The 23,873-nt window shown below is 48.8% G+C and overlaps 1 protein-coding gene across 2 annotated transcripts; it reads left to right on the top strand.

The window, feature by feature from the left end:
• Nucleotide 1: 1 nt before the first annotated feature.
• On the top strand, nucleotides 2-23,335 carry LOC128876876 (serine protease inhibitor dipetalogastin). 2 transcript variants are annotated; one of them, XM_054123672.1, is made up of 9 exons: nucleotides 2-532; nucleotides 20,003-20,119; nucleotides 20,423-20,732; nucleotides 21,043-21,186; nucleotides 21,312-21,482; nucleotides 21,831-21,995; nucleotides 22,118-22,240; nucleotides 22,569-22,745; nucleotides 22,979-23,335. In XM_054123672.1, the coding sequence occupies exons 2-9, from the start codon at nucleotides 20,095-20,097 to the stop codon at nucleotides 23,208-23,210; spliced, it is 1,347 nt and encodes a 448-aa protein (XP_053979647.1). In that variant the 5' UTR covers nucleotides 2-532; nucleotides 20,003-20,094; the 3' UTR covers nucleotides 23,211-23,335. The 2 variants fall into 2 exon arrangements, with proteins under 2 accessions (XP_053979647.1, XP_053979646.1); XM_054123671.1 differs by lacking the exon at nucleotides 2-532 and adding an exon at nucleotides 1,981-2,662.
• Nucleotides 23,336-23,873: the final 538 nt, after the last annotated feature.

Below are 23,873 nucleotides of genomic sequence, written 5' to 3' on the forward strand. Positions count from 1 at the left end.
CGCGTATAGTCCCTCGAATCGAAAATCCTCCGCCATCGTCGATTATGGCTCGCCGTGGATAAATCTTCGGGGATAAGGACAAATAAAACGCGTTCGCGACAACGGAATCTAAACGGATCCCGTCTACATCGATACGCGACAATCATCCCCGATCATCCCCAGCGTCGAGTACAAATTCTCGAATCATTGTCTCGAATATCTAGTTACCGAAACAGAAAATGAAATCGACTATTTTTCGGCCAGCGATCGAGTCCCTTATCGTTTTCCGCGATTCCAATCGACGCGATCGCGTATAAAATACGACCGAGTCGTGCCATCAACCGGAAGTGGGCGCGGCAACTTGACATTCGACGGTACGCGCTCGTTCTCGATAAATGAAAACTCGAGACGGAGAAATGATTAATAATCCTTTCGATGTGTTACAACATTTTTGAGACACCCTGTACTTTCTGATGTTACCGTGGTGCTTGGAACGTAGAGAAGGACAGCGAATAAAGAAGAGGACGGAGCGAAAACACCTAGGGGCATATCGGTGAGTTTTGTTGTTGCGTTAGCATTGTCTCGCCGAGATATCCGATCCCAGATCATGTTACGCTACTCGGCGATCGAACTCCAGGACCCCTCGAGGGGTATACCCGCCCAGTGGTGGGGATGGTTTCTGTGGAATGGAGGGAATACGGCGTCGAAGCAAGTTTAGGCAAAGTAACCGCGTTAGCCGGCGCAAGTGGGTTAACGGCGTAGTCCGCGGGAGAGAAGGCTGATATGTAGCGTAGACGCTTGCGTTTCGCGGCGGATACTCCGATGGTTGACGTTGACGAACGATCCCCTCCGGCCTTGGTCGATCGGTGCACCATCGAGAGGTTCGGGTTCGATTGCACCTGCAACAGCACCGGAGCGAGCGGTCCCACCGCGCGTTTGGCCTTTTCTTCCCTCGGGCCATTGCCACACTTTCGTGCCTAACAACCGGCGATGTCGGTGTTTTTTAGTCCCCGTTCGAACATTAGACCGACCGAAACTAGAGCACCGAGAGCGATTTCGTCGAATACCAAGAAAGTGTACAACGCGAGGCGAACCAATTCCGATCGACACGTCCGATAAAAATCGAAATATCGGCCCACGGAGTACGTTTCGTTCGTAGAAAGGGACCTAAACGAGATCGTCGATATCATCGTCGACGTTTTCACCGACGGAGACGAAAAACTATTTTCTTTCGCGGTCGACCGTTAACCCTTTGCGTTCCTGTGCAGAGTAAGACTCGACCAAACGTGTATCGAAATCAGAAAAAAGCCATTGTTCAAAGTCGAACCGAACGTTTGGACGGTATCGTTACGGGTCGACGAGAGTATCACCCATCTAGGATAATTAATCGGCCGGTTCGTGGGACGCGATACGAGAGAACGTGGCCGCTTTATAGTTGTTTCTCCTCGCCGTGAATGCGCGACTCCGTTTGCACGTGAAATTAGCGGTTAGAATGTAAGTAGGAAACGAGACTAATGTCGCTGTCGGTAGCAAGAAAATTCCCCGGGTGATCGTTCGATTAGAAAGTGCACCCGTTGAAATGTAAATCGATGAGTCCGTCACCGCGGGAACGGAGCCGTCCGGTGTTCGGTCCTCGCGAGCAAGTCGGGAATATTCCGCGTTCGTTAATCGGCTAACTTTCTCAATCAGGTTCTTCGCGGAGGATTCGTTCGGTCGTTTTGGTTCGTTCTCGCGTATCTAGACGGTCTATTTTCCGACGAGGAAATCGAAATTCGTTTGAATCGATTAAATTCGTTTCTTTTCTTTTTGAGGAATCACATAGTCGCGTTGACGATAACGGATCGTGAGGATCGTTTCCTTGTCTTGATGCTACACCCCTCGAAAGTCGAAGAAGTCGCGATCAGAAAGGCCGCATGCCGTTTCCGCGTGCCCGCCGAAGAAGAGGTCGACGAAGAAGAATAAGACGTCTTTCTGGTGGTGAAACAGGAGGAGGAGGTGGAGGAGGAGGAGGAGGAGGAAGAGGAAGAGGAGGAGAAAGAGTTGGCCTAGAAACGGTGGGTTCTTCGATCTCCGGATCAGAGTTGGTTTTCAGGCTTGTTCCCCCTCGTTCCTTCACGCTTGTCCAGCTGAAGGCCCCCCTCGTTTGACCGAGCGTCGTCGGCGACGATGGTAATGGTAAATGGCCCGTGGAGAGGCACTCCGGTCCGTACTCCTCCGTGGCTGCACTGGAAACGGGAGCACGCCACGTGAAAGTAGGAAGGGGAGGCTATAGCCGGACCGACGTCGCTTCGTGCGCCTCAGTCGTTCGTGGACCTCGAAGGACGAAAGAGGTCGAAGAGGGCACGTTTCCTCCTCTCTCCTTCCTCCTCACGGCGCTCGTCACCATCTCTCCTCTCTCCTTCTCCGAGAACATCTATTCCGCGCGCGCCTTCGGCCTTATCCTCCTTAACGACCCGGTGCCGGTGGCGAGACCACGAACGTCCACGCAATAAGATAATCGCACGCAGACGTCCGCCTACTGCGCTCCGAGAAAGTTGTCTCTTCGTAAACGCTGTCCCGCTGGTTTCACGATCGTGGCCAAGAAGAAGCTATTACATCCGAACGGATCTCCGTCGACGTTTACCAAGGATGCACCGTCACGTCTCCCTCGTCATCGGGATCGTCCTGCTGTGTTGCCTTCAAGGTCGGTATCGCTTTTAAGCTCGCCGCGCCAACCGATCACGATCGCGCCCGCGATGCAATCGTTCCGCTCCGGTGAAAGTCGCAACACTCGCAACAGGTCGCAACCTCCTTTTCGTTCCAGCGCCGCGCCGTTGCGCCTTTCCAGCGTTTCGTACCCTCGTCTCATCCCTCTCACCCGGACCATTATTCGACCACCGAATGTCGCGATACCAACCGTACGGGCAAATTCCACGTACCGGTGCTCGACGAATTTCAAACGCGACTCTGACAGCGATTGTCGACCTTGCGAAGGCCGACCGAAACCATTCACCCGCTTCTCGCGTCCTCTCGGACGACGATGGTCTTTCGACGATAAAACGGCCTGTTACGCCGTATAGATCATCCGGCCCCGAGATATTGATCGACGATTCGTTCCCGTCTGCTGCGGCTAATTTCAACGGTTTCACGGTCGGCTAATTGAGAAACAAACGAACTCGACGCGGTACACCGACAGACGGGGGGCTCCATTCGTTACACCGCTCGACCGACCACGGCCAGCGGATTCGTTCCCTTCGAATCCCTCGTCGAATGCGTAATGGATGATAGATAATCGGGCTCGAGTAGTTCGCTCGATAAAAATATTAACCGTTTCACTGCTACGCGGTGCAAAAGCGCCTGCGTTCATTCGTCTCGAAAACCGCGACGCGGCGCTTTTGCGCTGCGAGTTTCAGCGTGTCTTTGACATCGAGTCAAGATACGTCCCGCAGTTTTCGTGCGTTCTTGCTAAGAATTGCTTAGCAATCGAACGGTTAAATAGTTTCGATTCGTTCGAGAAGTAAGAATTCGTGACTCGATTAAAGAATTTCGATTTCGAATTAAAGATAGAAAAATATCGTCGAATCGACGGGACGCGTTATTAAATCGGACGGGATCGATCAGGTCCAAGTGGGTCGGTTGACCGACGGGAAAGTTCAAAGGGCCAACGGGAAACGTTTCACTGGCGCGTACGGTAACCTAGTTTTCCGAAAAGTAGACGAGAACCGTCGAAAATTCTTTACCCGGGCGAAAACGGTTCGGTCCGAGTGTATCTAAAAGCGTAGAGATCGGATTTAACGACCGAGAAATCTCTATGCTTTCTAACTCGGAGTATTTAGGTTAATCTTCTCGTGAAACGATAAACGCTCGATTAGCTTAATCGGTGCTTTCGATTAGGCATCGCGCGCGTAGGTCGCGTAGGTGTCGCGAATGAGAAGTAACAAAAACGTCACCTTCTGTATCGACATCCAGGCTCTCCCTTTTTCTCTTTTTCTCGGCAAATGGCTTTGGTCGGAGCGCCCATTGAATTCTCCACAGAGAGCCGGTATCTCTACGCGGCCAAGTGCGATGCTCTTTCAACGAAAGGGGGACGGAAAAAGAAGGAAGGACCGATGGTTTTTCGTTTTAATCTCTCGCATGCTCGCGACGGCTCGTGCACGAGGTCGAGTTGCTTCCTCTTCCTCTCCCAGTTCTGCATTCCTTCGTCCTCTCGAGCGATACGGTCGCATCGATAGATCCACTTTCGACATTTTCGTCAAGGTTATATCGTTATTCGTACTATATAACACCGTGCGGTTCATCGAATTCGTTTATTACCCGAAACGGTCCGAAGTGGTCGTTCGGGTATCTCGAAACGTCTTAATAAACGACGATCCTCTAAAAGCGTTACGGCTTCGGTTCATCCGCTTCTCGGAGCGTACGAATTCTCGTGACCCGGTTCCTCGTTGCACCATCCCTCGGGAAACCGACGCGTCCGCGGATGGAATCGACGAAACGATACTTACTTCGCGAGCGAAAAAGGGCGAAAGGGTACGTATGCTCACTGGCTCGTACTTCGCGATGCCCGTCGTCGTTCCGTCGACTATGAAACAGATTTTCACGGTCGAAAACGCTTCGGCGCGGGGTGTCAGGTCTTCCTTATGGGTGTTGGAAAGTAACACAAAAAATATAATTTCGGAAGACTCTTTTAACGACGAAGTTTCGTTAACACATCAAGGACCGTTCGCGAATTTTCTCGTGTCGCGCATTCCGTCTGTTACGGATGGATCGAAATAACCCCCAAAAAACGCGCGATCCCAGGCATGCGTCTTACAGATTTCGTTGCGGTTCTTAATGTGTTAAGAAACGGAATATCGAGGTCTCGTTCGATCCCCGGTTAGTTTGTCGTCGCATCGTTAATTCGTCTCACGGCTCGGACTTGGATAATTACGATCGATTACGTTGCACCAGCACCGCCGACACCTTTGCATTCGGTCGTCATCTCCGGAAAGGTGGAAGGCAATGTACGCGTGCCAATTAGCGCGTTGCCTTGTTGTAATTGTATGTATAACGGACAATCGCTCGGTCAGAGATCCTGTTCGGTGGTATTCAAAAGGAAATTCAGTTACCTTGGCGCGTGTCTGAATTGCTGCGATTAAAAGCGCGGGTAGTCCTCCACTTATTAACAAATCGAGCAACCGTCGGTTACCGTTATACGAAAACGCTTAGAAAGTATTTGTACAGCCTGGTTTCGTGACACCGAAACGAACCTAGGCTGGTTATCTCGCACTGTGACAAAACGCGTTGCTTGCCATACCGCGTCGTGTCGTTGGATTTTTACTCGGTTTCGCGATTAACACGTTCGCGATGGCACTGTTATTCGCCATTTGGACGTGTCGATTCCAACTAAATTTCCCACGATGAGAACGCACCTCTTCGAAACGTTCGAACGCGAGTGGAAAAGCGTGGAAAAAGCAGTGGAAAGTGCTGCGGGCCGAGTCGCCGCGTCACCCTGTACGATTCGACCGTATTCGTTCGCGATACGCTCGCTTCCATCGCTAAGTTTGCGTCGCGTAATAGCTTCCAGTTGTAACCCTTGCGCGAAAGTCGAACAGACTGCTGAGTAAATCGCGGCAAGGAAGATGCGTGAGTACGATTTTATGCTAAGTGGAAAGGTATCCGCCGCGCGCGGCGCGCACCATCGGTTACAGAGCACGCACGGCAGATGCGATCGGATACAGTTTCCTCGTGGTGCGCTTGCCGGCGTACTTGCGCGACTCCCGAGGTACGTAAATTATTCATTAAACCGCGAACGAATCGTAGTCGCGATCTCCGGCGTCGATTTTTTTTTCTATTTCGATCGCACGCCGAATTCTCTTTGTTTCGTTGTTCGTTCGGGGTACGTTTCTCGAATCTGTCGTTGGACGACGAACGGGTATCGGTAATCCGTTCGTAGACGAACGTAGACGAATACTCGTTTCGGGCATTGTATAGTATCTCTTTCAGCGGTGATGTTTGCCGTTGGTCACGTACGGGCTGTTTCGTTCGCACAATGAGGCCTCGTGCCGGGTTTAATGGAACGTATCGGGGAATCTAGTACAACCGGCAGAGATCGGATTCGCGATGTTGACGAGTCACGGCGCTTTTCCGATTCGATTTTTGCCGCGATCCGCGATGAGATTCGTCATCGATTGGACGATTCGGGCGAACGTCGAATCGCTCGTCTCGATTTAATCGTCGAGTACGAATAATTGGTTCTCGTCGAGAACTTGTTGGTCGAATTGAATCAGCTGAAATTGAAACGCTCGCGATAAATGGGAGAACCTGTACAAGATTTGATAAAAGAGAGAGAATGTACTATATGGATCGCGGTTCGCCGAGCGGACATGAATTAGCATTACCGCGAACAACGCGATACGTAGTTCCGGGGTCGAAACGGTACTCGCTCCAGGCTCGGATTTCAGTTATAAATTCGCCGCGATTGTGGCGAAACGGTCCCCGCTCGTGTATTCATAATTCGAGATTCGTTTCCCGCGGCCGTTATTAACGAGTCCGCCCTTTCGGTCTACCCGTCCAGCTAACTTTGCTAATCGTGCACGAGAAAAGGATACGTTCGAGATTTCCATGACCGCGATGGCGACAAGAGAGAAAGACGAAGACACAGAGGGTGAAGAATGGACGTAATTGCTGCCGATGAAATTATTCGAATGCCTCGTTAGCGTCCTACTTTCTTTTCTCCTCCGTGAACGAGCCGCGATCGAACGAATCGCCTCGAACGTCGGGAAAAAGTAACGTCCGCGACGAAAATACGTCACGAAATTGAAACCTAAACGGTAAGAGTGAGATCACGTATACGCGAGGACAGCCGTTTATCCATTGGCTGTCGCGGTTACGTATAGCGTACGCGTGACAGCGGCTGACAAACTGGTAGCACGACTGGCATCGGTGCGTCACGTTTCAGGAAAAAGTACTCGTTGGCAAAGAAATAACGCGGTGGAAGCAAATTCCATCGGGTTCCTAACGACAGGGCATATACATATGTACCTGCATGGTTATTATTAGTATTATCCAGGTTTACGCATGCTATCAATACGCCAACCCGTTCGACTCGTTTCACGATCTACACCTGTCAGTCAACGATTATTTAGTTGAGCGTGGCATCGACATTCGAGATTTTCGATAAGATCGCCGTAGGAACGATACGACGTTCATATGTACATACAATATGTACATACAATATGTACATACAATTGTACATCTGGCCGGTGATAATCGAGCGCGCATGGATCGACAACCAGGCGATTAATAACCAGTCGCGGCGTAATGCGGAACGATCGCATTGACAAATGTGTCGTATCACCGGAATTCGCATTTGACCGGTTAGGTTTAGACGTCGATCGATCGAGGAAGCACAGGAAACGGTGCACCGTACAAAATACACCCTCAGGGGCTGTAGCGGTGTTTGGGGCGGTGATGGATGAGAAACGGGCCCCGATAGATGAGAAGTAAGAGATACTGCGAACGGTATTAAAATAACGCAGGAGTCACGTAAGACGATGATAAGAAGAATGGAAACAAGCTGGTACTAAGTAAGCAGTAGTGTAACAACTAGACTGCAGATTTGTATGCATTTATAGGGAATTTGAATGCGCAAGAAACTACAAAATGCGCACAGTATGCAAGAATATAAAAAGTAAGCAGTAGTGTAACAACTAGACTGCAGATTTTTATGCATTTATAGGGAATTTGAATGCGCAAGAAACTACAAAGTGCGCACAGTATGCAAGAATATAAAAAATATCGAGAGTAAAGTTCCTATTACAATATCGGCAGAGTAAAATAAATTCCTGTTTAGGTTCAATTGTTACAAGTACGTTTGCCAAGATTTTATTTTGCGTAAAAGTCCGCGGTCTAGTAATAACTTTGCGTAATAAGTTACGCGCTTTAAATAAACGAACGAACGAACGTACGAAATACGATTCGAGGTTGTCTCTGTAGTCGTGGATCGAAGGATTCGCGAATTTCGAGAGGTAACGTCGGAGAGATGGACCGTGGACCGGGTCCCTGGTTCCGCGGAAGTTTCTGCAGCCAGTTCGATCGATAAACCAGTCGGGTGTCCTTTCGGGAACGGCACCGTTAGCGTTGCTCGATCACATCCACCGATGCTTGACTTACTTCGCTGACCCGAAGACCCACTGGACGTGTTCTCGTGAATTTCAAACGACCGGCATCCCCCTCCTCGTGATTCTACCACCTGTGCCGTTTATTCCAACGGCTGGGTTAAACTCCTCGTGTTCGAATTTCTTTCTTTCGATCGCGCGAAAAAACACCTCGAATTTGCAGCGAATTCGATTATCGTTAGGCTGAATGAACACGGGCGCGACCGATTTGAAATTAGTGTTGCAAACCGTTTGCGCTCTTTGTTTTACATACTCCACTGTCTTTGTTTTACCTAAATCCACGGTCGCGTGCAACTATTGTAGTTTCGGAGTGGTTTGAAACTGATCAGTTGCGCCCTTGTGCGATCGGCCTAAACGTTTTATCCGACGTTAAATCGAAGCAACGATTGGACCGTGGTAACGTCGCAAGTTTTGTAATGGTTATCTCGAAGCTTTCGCGACTCGCTTCGCGTTAAATCGCCGTATTCGCCTGATCGACGATTGTTCGGGCTCGTTTTCCGCGACGGAGGACCGCGAAACCCTGGCCTAGACTGTAAGTAGGTATGGAGGTAAGGTCGAGGTCGCTTTCGTGCTCCTTCTTCTCGGTGAACCGCAGAGCAACCGTTGCTGTAAATTAATAGCCGCGTCCTCGACTGAAAGCTTTCGCTTCTCCTCGTATCAATGAGAGATCGAGATCGTTGGACTCGGTCGATAAATCTCCCTCCCTCGACCCAGTCGGAGAATACTTGCCTCTTCGGGCGCAGCTTCTCGAACCGGTTGCGTTAAATCATACCCGTCTCGTAAAGGAGAATATAAGCGGGAAGATTTATATTTTTCATCGCGATTGTCGATTCGATCGTCGATTCGAGAACGAACGGTAGGAAGCAGCACGCGATCGTAAGCTTTACGCGGTGTAATAAAGATAGGTACGCGGGCTAGATAAAAATTGCTAAGTAAAATCGAGGTCGTCTCCTATGCGGATGGAACAATCGTTAAAGCGTTAACGAAGAATGATCCCGACCTCTCGGTGCCGTCGATGCCGGTCTGCTAATCAAGGGTCGGCGTTAATCCTCGTAAAACTCTTGGCTGCCGGCTAGCCGCGTCGCTTATTCTTCTTTGAGCAAGAGGTTCAACGATCGAGACGCGTTTACATTTACACCCGAACGAACGCTGGCCTTGCCGGATAATTACCTTTTTTTCCCGAGACGCGGCGCGCCGTTTCTTCTTAATCGCTCAATATTCTGTCCCTTTTACCTCGTTTTACTCTAATTACCTTTAATACGCAATTTCCTTAAACGTTACGTGCACGTTTGATTTACCGTACGCTTCTCACGGGGTCCTGCCTGTTCTTTTATTCCTCTTTCCCCCGTTCGCGTTTCGTTGAAACCTTCGACGTGCGACGGAAATCACGAATTAATGTATATCCGAAGGCTCGCGCTCGTGGCTCACGTAATGCCGCGAGCAACCTAAACGACCTAACGAAACGAACGCTTGTTCTTTTATTAAAATCCCCGACAGAATTTCGATACAGGGAAATCGGCGCCATTCTTTTCGAATGGTTCTTTACGTTCTTTACGTTGTTACTCGTTCGGACATGCCGCGCTGGAGCGATCGATCGAATCGTTGGGATCGCGTTCGAATGCCTGCTCGTCGCGACGAAATTACCATTCAGCGAAGAGTTCGTAGCGAGAGGTTCGACGAATCCGGTAAGAGGCGGCCGAAATTCTCGAGGTAACGTTACCGACCACATAATCGTCGTCCGTTCTCCCGTTACCCGAATCTACGTGGAAATTGTCAACGGGGACTCTCTTTACGCGAGTTACGCCGAAAAATTCCATTCGGCTGACACCAAGCAGAATGTCTTCGTTCGCAGGACGTGTGCGCGTTTCGCAAAATTCACCGGGTCGTTTCGCTCGTAGGTCGTTCGACTGAGACTTTAATATTTTTCTCTTTTTTTTTTTTTTTATGGCTCTGTGTTTTAATAACTGTAACGTAATTCAAGTCGGTGACTTTATACGGATCTTGCCACAGGAAGGGTGATCAAAAGTCGTCGCTACTTAACTTTTAAATGTTTAAATGATAACGGTCTAAAGCACCGAATAACAGAGGAACCGTAATCAAGGCAATCGTACCGTGGCCGTACTCGGTCGACCAATATCGGATTCGCGCGTTTACTTTTCTACCAACAAAGATATTTTGCGTACGCTTTGCAATTTTCATGCCGAGGCCACGAGGAGAAGGATCGCGAAGAAAAAAGTTGGAGAGGAGCAGAGAAAACGAAGAGGAAGAAGAAGAAGAAGAAGAAGAAGAAGAAGAAGAAGAAGAAGAAGAAAAAGAAGAAGAAGAAGGTGGATGGTAGGGTGTGCACGTTCCTCGTACGCGTCGATCGATCGGAGGTTTCTCCGATCTAACGGATCGGAGTGTGCACACGCGCGCGCGTACATGCTCATGGAAGATCGAGCGATCTGGGAGGTAGTTTTTTCGCCCCAGTACTCCACTTACCGCACGCCACTTAAACCGAACGGGCGACGATTTATGGAACGCGACTCGTTTGTCGTGCTTGTTCGGGATCAATGCGACACACATACCGGCGTTTTTGTCGATCGCTAGGGCCACGCGCCTGCCGCGATCCTCTTCATCGCGTCGCGCGTCGTCGCGATACTCGACGGTTAACGTTACTTCGATAATATCCTTTTTGCTCGGTCGAGCAAAGGCGAGTTAAAGACCTCGTTTGCGAACTTCCGCGGTCGATATCGCTCCGATAGCGATGGAAATAACACCGTATCGATACCACGTTATAAAGTACCGTCTATATCGGTGCTTATACGCCGCGTCGCCTCGCGGAATCAAATTTAACTCGTTCGTATGAACACAGCTCGGCCATTCCCGAACGATCAAGTAGTTATAGGAAAGCTAGTCGAAATAATTTGACATTTCGAACACATTTTCATGATTATTGATTAATTCTTTTTTTTTTTTTTTCGTTGGCATTCGCGACACAAGCGAGTATTGTTTCGGTCGAAATCAGCTCGGGAGAATATAATCCCTGCTCCGCGGAACCAGTTTTGATTAGTAATGGCCGGCCGTGCTGTAATTAGCTGTTTTACAGGCTGGAATGGTCTGTTTCGATTACGCGCGTATCTCCGAGCACGGCTAAACGGGTGACGGCGTTGAGTCGCTAATTCGCTGTACGAGATTACGCCACGATTTTAATACGAGGCTGGTGTTGGTTTCATCGATCGGATCGAAACACAGACGCGAGGCGGTTTCGTCGAGCAAACGAGAACACTCGAGTCGAAATTAGTATCCGTCTAACGATTCAATCTGCGTTTTCGGATAAACCTGTCTCCTTCGAGCTCGTAGCAGGCCGAGCGGTAATTTTCGTATCGCTTGGAAACTTTCTCGCCGGTGGAGTTTAATTATCGCGGCTTGCGTGCTCTATAACAGAAATAAAGGCTCGTTAATGCAACGCAACGCGGACGTGTTACGGGACAATGCCACGAGGAAGACGAGATCGTTTCGCGTTGATAAAGAGGCACGGTTGCACCGGGAAGATCGGTCGTGGCAACGTTACCGGAGGCTGCACGAAGCTAGAACCGCGGGAGCACGAACGACCTTACCGCGATTTTGACGCTATCGATTGGGAATGATTTATGCGGCTCTTGTTTTCGCCCCGGTCGAGATACCGTCCACCGCGCCGTGCCGCACGCGATCATACACGGAATTGCGCGGAATTAACGGATTACTCGCGTTACGATCGACCGTGCTTTTGTTCCACCGATCGAATCGGTCTAAACGCTCTGAACCAGGCCTGGCCGACTCAAACAGTTTCACGGACCACTTCGATGACGCGTGACGTTACAGCGGGCCGCACTTTAGGTAAACATGTAGGTTAAAAGATATAATACATATACAAAATACCGCTCGACGTCGTTGTTCCACTTAGGAATGCAAAAATTTCACTAAACAGAATCTGCATGTATTTGGCAAATACTTCAATAGCAAACAAACTTACGGAATCAAAACAAGTTATTATCATTGACAATAAGGCGCTGCAAATCCGCCCATTAATTTCGAAATTCAAGAGAGTCATTTTATCAAATGTTTGCCCCATTATTCCAGATAAAATATTGGAAGATCATCTTTCAAAATTAAACATCAGGTTGGGTTCTAAATTGACTTCCCTACGTGCTGGTTTTTCTGATTCCGGCTTCGCTCATATTATGAGTTTCCGGCGCCAAATTTTCATCCACCCTGACGACGTTAGCAAATTACCGGAGTCCATGAAGATTGTTTTCGACGACATGACCTTTTGGATTTATTTATCTTCCGACGCCGTCATGTGCTTCAACTGTAAACAGTCGGGCCATCTGGCAAAAGCTGCCCCGTTGGTACAATACGCGTCGCTTCTCTTACACTCGAAGATGAAATTCCATTGCCTTCGGTACAAAATATAACTCCATCTGAAACAGGCTCTATTAGTGTCTCTAATACTACGTTCCTGCTACCCTCTGGTAACCCAAAAAGGCCTCTCTCTACCTCTGAAGCTCCTACGTCGCACAGAAAACTAACGACAACAAAGTCAAGGAATTAAATCTATCATTCGATAATCTGTCCGATAATAAAAATCACTACCAGTGATTTTTCACGGTGATGACACAATCGCGATCGCAGTTGTGATTAAACTTCGATCACGACCGTGATCCGGAAGATGGTGTTTCAGAAGCGGTTCATGTTAATTGTTATCGTTAGTGTCTCGCTGTCTTCCCTTAGGGGAAATTCAAGAAACTACAAACGAGTCAAATTTAAATTGTATTAAAATTATATCAACATTGCTTTTAGACCATATTATAATATATATATATATACACATTTCCATGATTATTAATTAATTCTTTTTTTTTTTTCGTTGGCATTCGCGACACAAGCGAGTATTGTTTTGGTCGAAATCAGCTCGGGAGAATATAATCCCTGCTTCGCGGAACCAGTTTTGATTAGTATATATATATATATATATTCGAGTCATTCAGTAACATTTGACGTTCGTAGATATCGGATATAGAACTGGAGTTCGTAATCACACTTGCGCGTTATAGCAACGACCCATGCAAATTTTCATTTATTTCATACTTTTTTATACATACACAACGGAAATGCAACGTAAAGAGTCCAAAGTGGTTTCTTTTATTGATCGTTCGGCATCCATCGAGTCGAAATGAACGTTCGGGGCAACGCGAGCTGTAATCGAACGACCTTGAGCACGATAACTCGTACAGCCATAAGTTAACGCTCGGCGAAGATTACCGCGAGCTGTTGCACCTCGAGTCGCGACGCGTCGTGCGCGCCACGGAGCTAAAGATAACCGATCGCTGGCACACCGTACAATTTGTCAACCGGTCTAACGAATGGTCCAGCTGCAGAATTCATAAGAACGCGGAGAACTACTCCCGCGATTCCGGGCTCGAGCACGCGCAACCGCGATATCGCATGCATCCGAGCAATCGCGTGCATCTGCGAGCTTAGGCCGCGAACGCGCCGCAACCAGGTTTCATACTCTCAGGTTTAACGACGAGCCACGATAAAAAGATTACGCGCGAAGAAACGTTGAAACGTTTTTTATCGATTCGCGTTATTATACGGACGAGATATTTTTGATAAGGTGGAGTATACGACGGTGGTATATTCGTAGATGTTGGAAAGATCGATTGGATATTCCGGGAAATCGTAAACGTCTTTATTACGTGACGGTGTTGGAGAACCCGATTGAAGTTAAAACGGATAACTTTAATAAATTATTTATTAGACGCTCTTAACTCCCAACTCCAGGTTCCGACATAAAAATACTGTAGCCAGCACGGTTGAATACTCGGAGGAATCTGACGAGCCGGACGTGGGCGACCGTGAGCGAGATCGGTTGGCATGGGAAAATCGATTTTCGGTAGTGGGAAATTTATGGGCCGAACGACGAACAGACCTGGTGGAAAGTGAAGGTCCGAGGTTTTAGAATGTGGAAGGAAAACAGTGAGATGATGGCAAGGCGATAGAGCAAAAATATGATTAGGACTTCCGACACCGGTTTGGTATCGATCGTTTCGCGTATCGTGCCGGTTTTACGGAATCTTCACGGAATCGGCTTTTGTTTTCCAGCGCCATAACGCATTCTTTTCTGACGGGCGCAATTTAACTAAACTATACGTATAGCGAGACGGAAACGTGTAATGGAATGTTTACCTATCGGGAATGAAACACGTGACACAACAAAACGGTAAATTTCGTCGAAACGACTCGCCCGATCGTTCCATCGTTAATTAAGTTGAGCGCGAGACGGACCGTTCGTGAGTCATTCATTGCGCGTAATTTCTCGTTCTCGCGCCGCGATGAATCCTCCGCTGGTAGGTATATCTCGTTTCCACGCGATGTGGTTTTTCCAGTCAGTTCGCACGCCTAGCGCGCCTATGTCGGTTTAATTGACACCGAGCAGCCGAAGGTTCGCGCACGAGTCTGCCCGGAGCTCCCTCGATTATCTTTCTCTCGAATCGAACGCTCTGTCACTGCGTGCCGGGTGCGCCGCGAACCGCAACATCCATCCAGTTCATCTAACCCGGCCATTTTTCCGTCCGCGTCTCCGCGAATAGCAGCCCGGCGAAACAAGAACGTAAGATGCCCGGCACATTGTTCGTTTTATTTACGAGCCGCGGCTTTATTCGTACGAAATCGTTCCGGTTCGTTAAACGGATCCCTGCTTCGCGTTTCGGACGGCGAGGAAAGACGACGGTAGTCGCGAGTACGCAGCTATGTCTCGTCGTTGGTCGATGTTGGCGTTCCATGCCGAGGAAAGGATGGACAAATTTGGACGTTTCTAGACTCGAACCGAATCCATACTCGCCAACGATTTCCGCTATTCTTTGCTTCCGTAATCATCTACGGATCTGAATATCCTATTCGGGATATGCAAAATAGTCGAATATGCAAAATAGTCGAACAAAGTTTTCTTCGGTTAGCGATCTTTCGACACCGGCACCCCGTTTTCCTAGTCTCCCGTTTAGTGGAGAAAAATCCAAGGAGCAGCATCCACCCGGTCGGTGTTTCGTTGGTCGATGTTGGCGTTCCATGCCGAGGAAAGGATGGACAAATTTGGACATTTCTAGACTCGAACCGAATCCATACTTGCCAACGATTTCCGCTATTCTTTGCTTCCGTAATCATCTACGGATCTGAATATCCTATTCAGAACATGCAAAATAGTCGAACAAAGTTTTCTTCGGTTAGCGATCTTTCGACACCGGCACCCCGTTCTCCTAGTCTCCCGTTTAGTGGAGAAAAATCCAAGGAGCAGCATCCACCCGGTCGGTGTTTCATCCTTCCCGTAGTTCACCGACCCGCATATTTCTCTTCGCCTCTCTCCCTGTCGCGCGCTGGACTCTCCTTCCCTCAGGTCTCGTTTCCTCTCTTCGTTTATCCGACCGGTGTCCATCCATTGTACATCGGTGTGCATGCATGCACGCGCTGGCTCGCGCGACCCCGCGTTCGCGTCATATCTACAGGGTTATAATTCGATCAGCATTGTTCGCCAATCCCCCCGGCCAGACGTCCTCCCTTATTGGCATAATTGATTCACTTAATCGCGCTCGTGGGAGTGACGGACACCTCCTTCTGCCACCCGTCGACGCGATTACGCGCCTCCGTTTGACGGACCGACGCGACCGCGACCAAGTACTCGTGTTGGATTCCGAGCCAAGGAAAATGTTCAACGCGGTAAAAAGAAACTTTCGAAGAATTTATATTTTGTACAGTCACGATCCGCACTGTTTCGGTGATAACTGAATTCTGATTTGCCGAGGTTTTTGCGAGCCTTTGTAATCTATCGCGAGTCAGGAAGGATACGAAGTACAACAGGGTATAGAAATTTGAAGCTGAGATTAGGGTGTTTGGTTATGGAGAGATCTATGCCAACAGTTACGTTGTGACTAAACGTGTTGGTCATCCGACATTCGAATCTCTTCGTCGCTCTTCTTTTCCATATCCGTTACCTCTCTATCATTTTTATCGAGATTACTTGAACGAATACGCGCACCGCGTAATGTTTAAATTCGACGAATTTAAATGTTAGTTGGCTAACATCGACCGCGGGAATCGACCTGTAATCGGTGTTCGGCGATCTTCCCTCGAACGCGAGAAAGAGGTTCCCTCTTGTCTACCGACTCTCGGTGGAAATTCAATTTAGATATCGTCGCGGCTCGCACCGTGCAACGCGGTTGCGGTTGGGTCTGGCCGATACCGACCGATCGATAAATCGTAATCGGCGTAATTACGGGTGCTCGTAAGCTCGTACGACGCTTATCTCTCCTCGCGTTCGGTTATTAGCGTGGCGGCTCCCCGCGAAGAAGCAGGAAGGCGAGTTCCGATCATCGCCGGATCAACATTTTCTCCTCCGATCCTCGAACGGAGATGGAGAACGTTTCATTGATCTAATACGCAAGGATACTTCCAGCTACGTCTTCCAGCAACGCCCGTTTCTCGAGTCAGCTCTGGACACGATTCCCGATTTTATTACACGGGAAAAGGCTGTAATAGCGGCGTTGTACGCGGCGCGCTTTGAGATACACGCGCCAGCAGGAAGAAACCTCGGTCCCCCGTATTACAATGCGTATCGTTCTATCTCGTACAATTTGCAAATTCGAGGGCAGATTCTCTGATTCGAGCAAAGCCGCGAATTATCGAGGCCGGCGAACGGGATCGATTTCGATCGCGAACCGAGATTCGCGGCAAATTGTATCCCGAGGATGTCCCGAGTCGATCGCCGCGCGAAACAGGGGCAGACCGTCGGAATTTGTCGAAAGTAAAAATTCTTTACGAGCAGACGGAACGCCGTGGTTTTCTCGTGTACGCGCGATGCGTGACTTCGATCCGTAGATAAATTACGAACCCCACGGAAGAGGGAAGCGAATCGTCCGTTAAGATCGTATTGTTCCCGCGACTCGTTCGCCGGACCGACCGAGTTCGTTCCGGATACGATCTTTTTCGTGTGCGTCAACGCGGCCCGAGTTATTACTGTACATAGTATATCTCTCGGGTCGGGGACACGAAAGATGTTCAGGTTCGATTCAGCGAGACTCGTGGAATCTAGCGATCGCGATCGGCGCGACCGGACCCGTATCGTACCCGATAACGACGAGATGCGTTTCGCTCGACTACGCAACCATATTTCTATTAAACAGAGTGGGGGGAAAAAAGTATGTTGACCCCTAGGAATCTCGCGAGTCTAGCGATAATTGAATTGAATTTATTTAAAAGATCATAGGCTCCAAAGTCGAGCCCGATAGACCGAGTACATTTTAGAGATATATGCGTGTTTACATATATGACATGTATGTATTCACATATACTTACACGAGTACGAGGTTGAATTACTAACAATAGTACGCATGATAGGCGTGCAAGTTCTAATAAGTGTTATGGAGGAAAGAATATACGTTGTATGACGTTAAATTGAAATATCGTGTTGCCGGAGAAATTGGCTTATTACTTTGAGTTCCTTGAGGTTTGGGAAGAGACTTCTTGCGATTGATATTGCAGGAGTCTAAACGAAAAATAAGGCACGGGGATTCGAAGACCACGATCCTCGGATCCACAGTCGACCGCTTTACCTACGCGACCAATCCCGTACCCTAAGTTTCGTGTTCTTATTTGACTCATTGTTGGGTATGGGAGGCGCGGATACTACACTTGGCTATCCTGAATTGACATTCATTCGCCCTCGAATGTCCGTTTTCTCGGGTTTCGCGTCTCAATAACAGTGCGCGCCGCACCCTCTTTCGCGAGTGTACTCTCCTCTCTCTTTCTCTCTCGGGTTTCGCGTCTCAACAGCAGTGCGCGCCGCACCCTCTTTCGCGAGTGTACTCCCCTCTCTCTTTCTCTCTCGGGTTTTGCGTCTCCACAGCAGTGCGCGCCGCACCCTCTTTCGCGAGTGTACTCCCCTCTCTCTTTCTGGAACGTTGTTCTCTCTCGACGCCTCATTGTTGCCCGCTCCACCGTCCTTCGCGTGGCATTGTTGATCATCGTGACTCATCGTCACTGGCCGGTCCTCTGCCGCTGTAACCCCCCATCCCGGACGAGCCCCCATATGTAGGAGTCTAAACGAAAAATAAGGCACGGGGATTCGAATCCACGATCCTCGGATCCACAATCGACCGCTTTACCTACGCGACCAATCCCGTACCCTACGTTTCGTGTTCTTATTTGACTCCTTATTGTTGGGTATGGGAGGCGCGGACACTACAATATCTAGTGATAAAACAAAAACAAAAACAGAGGTCGCACCTTGGGTAACTTTCAACGAGGAATCCAATGATGGCCTTGGATTTGGCCTCGAGTTGAAAATTTTACTAGGGTTAACGTGACCCCTGATCTTACTTTTAGCGTAACCCAGACCTAACCCAGACCCCAAAAATACGAGTTTCCATTAAAAAAAAAAAAAAAAACAAGTTGACCTTGAAATGATCTTGAAAATAAGGTTCAAGGTGAAATACAAGGTCATCATTAGACTCCTCGTTGAAAGTTACCTAGAAATTTCTACAGTGTTTCGATACTTTTTCCCCGCTTTGTACAATCAAAATTGAACAAAATTGAAAACTTTTGCGCGCGTTCGCTCGTTCCACGGTGGTTCGTGTAAAGGGCGAAGATGTAATCGTTTACGCGAACGAATTTTATCGCCGATACGTTCCGCGTATTCCTCGATTAGTCGCGCGATCGAGCCACGCTTAAATTACCGTCTCGGCGAACCCGCCTATCGCGACCGCGCCTCGCGCGTCGTTCGGTTATCTTTAACTGTACCCCTCGATTTTATAATTTGTTACATATTATGCGAGCCCGGCGCAGGAACGACCGTAGTAAATCCCGTGTGCTGTTGACCCGACGATCGCTGGACCGAGACCAGCCAGCGGACCCGTGCCGTAGATATCCGCGTGGAGGGTCAGCAGGAAGCAATTAAAGTTTCGACAGAATCTCCTTGGTTTAACGTTACATCGTTCCGTCGTAAAAAAAAAAAAAACATACGAACGCGAGACGGTACACGATTTCGCGTCCTTCTCCCTTCCGACGATCACCTTTCGATCGACTTTTCGTAATATCGTTATTGCGAGATAAACTGTTCGGCTAGTTCCAACCCGAAAAAAGAGGAATATACGAGCTCCGATCGTTTACGCGTAACGAGTCGGAGAGTAAATAAAACGCTGAGAACGAGATGGATGGAAACGGTAACGTCGCGAGACGACATTGACGCGCGAAACGGGGATTGACCCTGTCCCCTGTAATCGTCAATTTTTTACGAGGATCGAGCATCTTTCTATCGACCTATCGTTAAAATGATGTCATTACGCGAACGCGAAACTGTTAAGTTTAATGGAAAACGATTCTACGCGTTTTGATGGCTCGTAATAAACTAAGGTAACAGTAAACGTTATTTCGTTTTACGATTGACGCGGTTCCTCCCTGTAAGGACAGGTGCGCGTTACCTCGTTCCGCGATATTGAGCAGCGTTAATCGTAATCGCGTTAATCTCGCCGAGATTAAAGGCGACGAGTTGAAAAAAGAAACAAAAATCTTGGATAACGAGTAACCGTTAACCTTTTTTCTGTAATCGTTCGATCACCGGAACGATAAGCCCGGGTGGTCGTCGGTATTACATTAACCCTTGCGGTACGAGCGCCGGATATATCCGGCATCCATCTAATAACCTTGTATGTGTTACTTATATAATTAAATGCGCATTTTGCGGCGCGACAGCTCGTACATCGGGAATATCGCGGCGAACAGAGCGCTCGTATCGAAAGGGTTGAAATCGAATGGTTGAAATTTCGAATGATCGTCGAACGAATAATCGGAACGTTCGCGTCGTCTTTTGTCGACAGAGTTCGTAACCGGCGCGTGTCCCCGAATATGCCCGCCGAGTGGAGAACCGGTGTGCGGTAGCGACGGAGTGATCTACGCGTCGCAGTGCGAAATGCGGAAGAAGATGTGTGGAAAGGGTAAGCTCGCTTTTAACCATAACAATTACAATTACAGTACACGCCGGCGTGTAACGTCGGTGATTATACAGTTGCTTTACAACGTCCGTCGGAGTGAAGCGCATCGCAGCCCGCCATCAGGGACATTTCGTTTCCTCGTTTAAAGCGCTCGAGCCGTGCTTTAAATCCTACTCCACGGGCGCCCGTTAATGATAATCTATTAGCGCCCGAGCGCAACGGGTTTCGCGCATCGAAGTCTCCGTTCATCGAAACTCCGACCATCGGACCCGGCCGGCAATTATCGGTGCTTTACAAATTGCATAGGCGTGACCATGGCTACGGAGAAGACCGCTTGCCTGAGGTCATCCGGTAGCAAGTGCGAGCATCGTTGCTCCGGCGATCAGGATCCGGTATGCGGCACCGACGGTCGCACGTATCTAAACAAGTGCATGCTGAGGGTCGAGGTATGCAGAGTCGGGATCGAGCTGTCGCACCTGGGCCCCTGCAACAACATATCGGCGCACAGAGAGAATTGTCCGGTGTCTTGCGAATTCGCTCCGTTAGACGGACCTATCTGCGGAAGCGACGGGAACGTTTACAAGTCCACGTGCCAAATGAAACTGCTCACCTGCGGGTATGTAACCTTTCGATACACTTACGATACATATATTTAGTTCGATGGAGATACGGACCGCGAAACGATTAACTTCGATTTGTAAAGTCAGACCAATCGCACACGGGCGCAACCGATCAGTTTCGAAACACTTTGAAACTAGTTGCATGCGACCGTGGATCTAGGTAAAACAAAGAGCGCAAATGCTTTGCGATACTAATTTCAAATCGGTTGCGCCCGTGTGCGATCGGCCTAATTCGTTACCTTTCAACTATTATTCTCCATCTTATATCCAACGTTAAAACATACCTGTGCATCGTTGCGATCGTAGACAAGGCGTAGTACGTACGAACAAAAAGCACTGCCAGACCACCAGACACTGTCGCGAATCTTGCTGGCGCGGTGCCAAGCCAGCCTGCGGCAGCGACGGAATCCTCTACTCGAATACCTGCAAAATGCGTGCGAAGAACTGCGGGTAAGTAGCGCTTCGAATCCTTGAGAAAATTCTGCCGGGTCGACCGCACGCGACTCCGGTGCTCGCAACAACCGCGCCCGTCTGGTTTTTCCGTGACACGTGAGACTCATCGATCGGTCGTTTAGCAAGCACGTGTTCGAGGTGCCGATGTCGTTTTGCGTGTCGCGGGAGCGCACCTCCGGCAGCCAATCGAACGCCTGCCCCTTGGACTGCAAGAACGAGCCGGACGGACTGATGTGCGGATCGGATGGGAACATATACAGAAACGACTGCGAGATGCAGATGCTTAATTGCGGGTTGGTCGAATGAAAATATTTTGTCAAGGTAAACGTGCTCTCGTATTCGTCAGTTCCTTTCTTTTTGTTTCTTCATTCTTTTGGCGGCGCAGGAGCATATTGTGGCTCTTTCGTTTAACAGAGTTGATAACGATCGACGGACAGTCGGTAGCCTGGAGGATCTCGCGGGGTTCGATCGTTTCAAAGAGATACATTTTTGGAATTTTCTGGAATCTCACAATTGTACGCGAGTATTCGAACCCTGAGAATTGCGAATACTGACGAATGCGAATAAGTATCGTACATACCTTGTCGTACCTTATTCTCGGTGCGGTAGTCGAGCGTCCATTTATCGTTAAAAATTTATAGACAGGCGAGGCGAAAGGTGACGAAAGTAGACTTCGAGAAGTGTCAACCGCGACTGACGAAATGCATGAAACAACAGCAAAGATGCGGGAACGACGTAGACCCAGTTTGCGGCAGCGACGCGACCTCGTATCCGAACTCCTGTCATCTGAACGTGGCCGCCTGCCTGTAAGTATGATAATACCGGTTGGTCTTCGATAGCTTCGGAACGTATAAGCATATTTTGCAACGAACGTCGTTAACGATACACCGATCACGAGTTAACCGTTGTCGTTACGCGTGGGTTTCAGAAAGGGCATTCAATTGGCTCACGTCGGCGAGTGCACGACCTTGAAGGAGACCGAACACTGCCCCGAAGACTGCAGCGAGGTGCCCGAGGAACCAGTTTGTGGAAGCGACGGGAACGTTTACCGGTGATTAAGAGCGTTATTTGGATTCCGGGACGTCCGGCGCCGAGAGTTTTAAGAGCGCGTGAATCACGGATATAGTAGTTGGTCGTTAGAACCGATTCAGCTTTCAAACCTCTCTCAACCGAGTCCTGCCTTAAGACTGCCTGCCCCAGATCCTTCCCGGTACTCGACGTCCTGTTTCGTCGATAGCCAAACGAAGAATTCCTTCAACGAGTAGCGGCTCGAACAGATTCCATCCGTACTTGCTACGAACCTTATCGAAAATAAAGATCGGCCCGGAGAAATTTCTGGCTCGCGGATGCTTGACGAGTGTGTAATTGTTTGCGTCCAGGTCCCTTTGTCATCTGCGCCGCGAGACATGCGGTCAGAGGGTGGTTCAAGTTCCAGCACAGCACTGTCGTACCACCGCGCTTTGCAACCAGATCTGCAGCGGGGAACGCCAGTTTGTTTGCGGTTCCGACAACAAGCTCTATCGCAACGAGTGCGAGATGAAGAGGGACAATTGCGGGTGAGCGTCGATTGTGTTTGAAATTACATCTTGCGGCGTTTACACGCTTCCGTGGGTAAACGGCAGCTATTTTCGATTATTAAATATAATAATAACCCGGTTACTCGAGGTAAAGGACTAAGGTCGAGTAGATCTTAGTAGTGCCGAGTCGCGGTCCGTAGTAGCCGGGGAAATGAGAAAACGAACGAACGAATAAACAAACCTTCGTTTCTTTTTTTCTGTCTGTCGCGCAGGAAACACGTATACGTGGTGCCGATGAAGAGATGCGTTCAGGGCTTCTTATTCCGGGGTTGCCAAAAGATTTGCCCGCCCTACTACGATCCTGTTTGCGGCACGGACGGCATGACCTACAGCAACGAATGTTTCTTGGAGATCGAGAACTGTCGCAGTCGAAGCCTAGTGACGAAAAATTATCACGGAGTGTGCGGCCAGCCAACGGAGGAGCCCAAGAATTACTTGTACTAGATCGATCGATCGATTTCCATTTGTACCAAAATCTCTGTCGGAAAAACTACTCTTACGAACGCGTTGACGATTTCAAAACGACTCGAACCGAATATGTATTAAAAAAGAAGGAAAGCAAAAAAAAAGAAAGGATCGAGGATAAATTCCTTCGAGTCGTCCTTCCGTTCGTCTTGAAAAGAACTTATTGTTAGCCTAGCTTGGGGGGCATGATGCCCGTTAATCGGCTGCGAACAAGATATCCGGTTGACGCATACGTTCGTCTCGTTATATGTAAAACACAATTTTCTCTTGAAAAGAATAAGTTCTTGGCTATTTTCTCCCGCGATATTTCTATTGTTTTTTTTTTATTTTAAATCGATTCGTAGCCAAGAAATTACTCTTTTTACAGTCCAAATTCTGTCGAAAATAAAACGTTCCGAACTTATGCACCAACTAAATAGTCGTCGTTGTATTCGTCGCAGACAATCTCTCGTCGCGACCGTCGATTCGTTGACGAATTCTCGTACGGTCCGTCCGCCGGATTATCGATTGAACCAAGACCGTAATTAACGGATCCAAGTCAATTTTCTATCGAACGTGCTCGACATTTTCAGCGATCACGTTCACGGGTGCCCATGGAGATTCGAATCCTAGTTTTTTCGGGCAGCCCAAATTTCTTTCGGT

This window comes from Hylaeus volcanicus, chromosome 5 (genome assembly GCF_026283585.1).
Source record: "Hylaeus volcanicus isolate JK05 chromosome 5, UHH_iyHylVolc1.0_haploid, whole genome shotgun sequence".
NCBI lineage: Eukaryota > Metazoa > Arthropoda > Insecta > Hymenoptera > Colletidae > Hylaeus > Hylaeus volcanicus.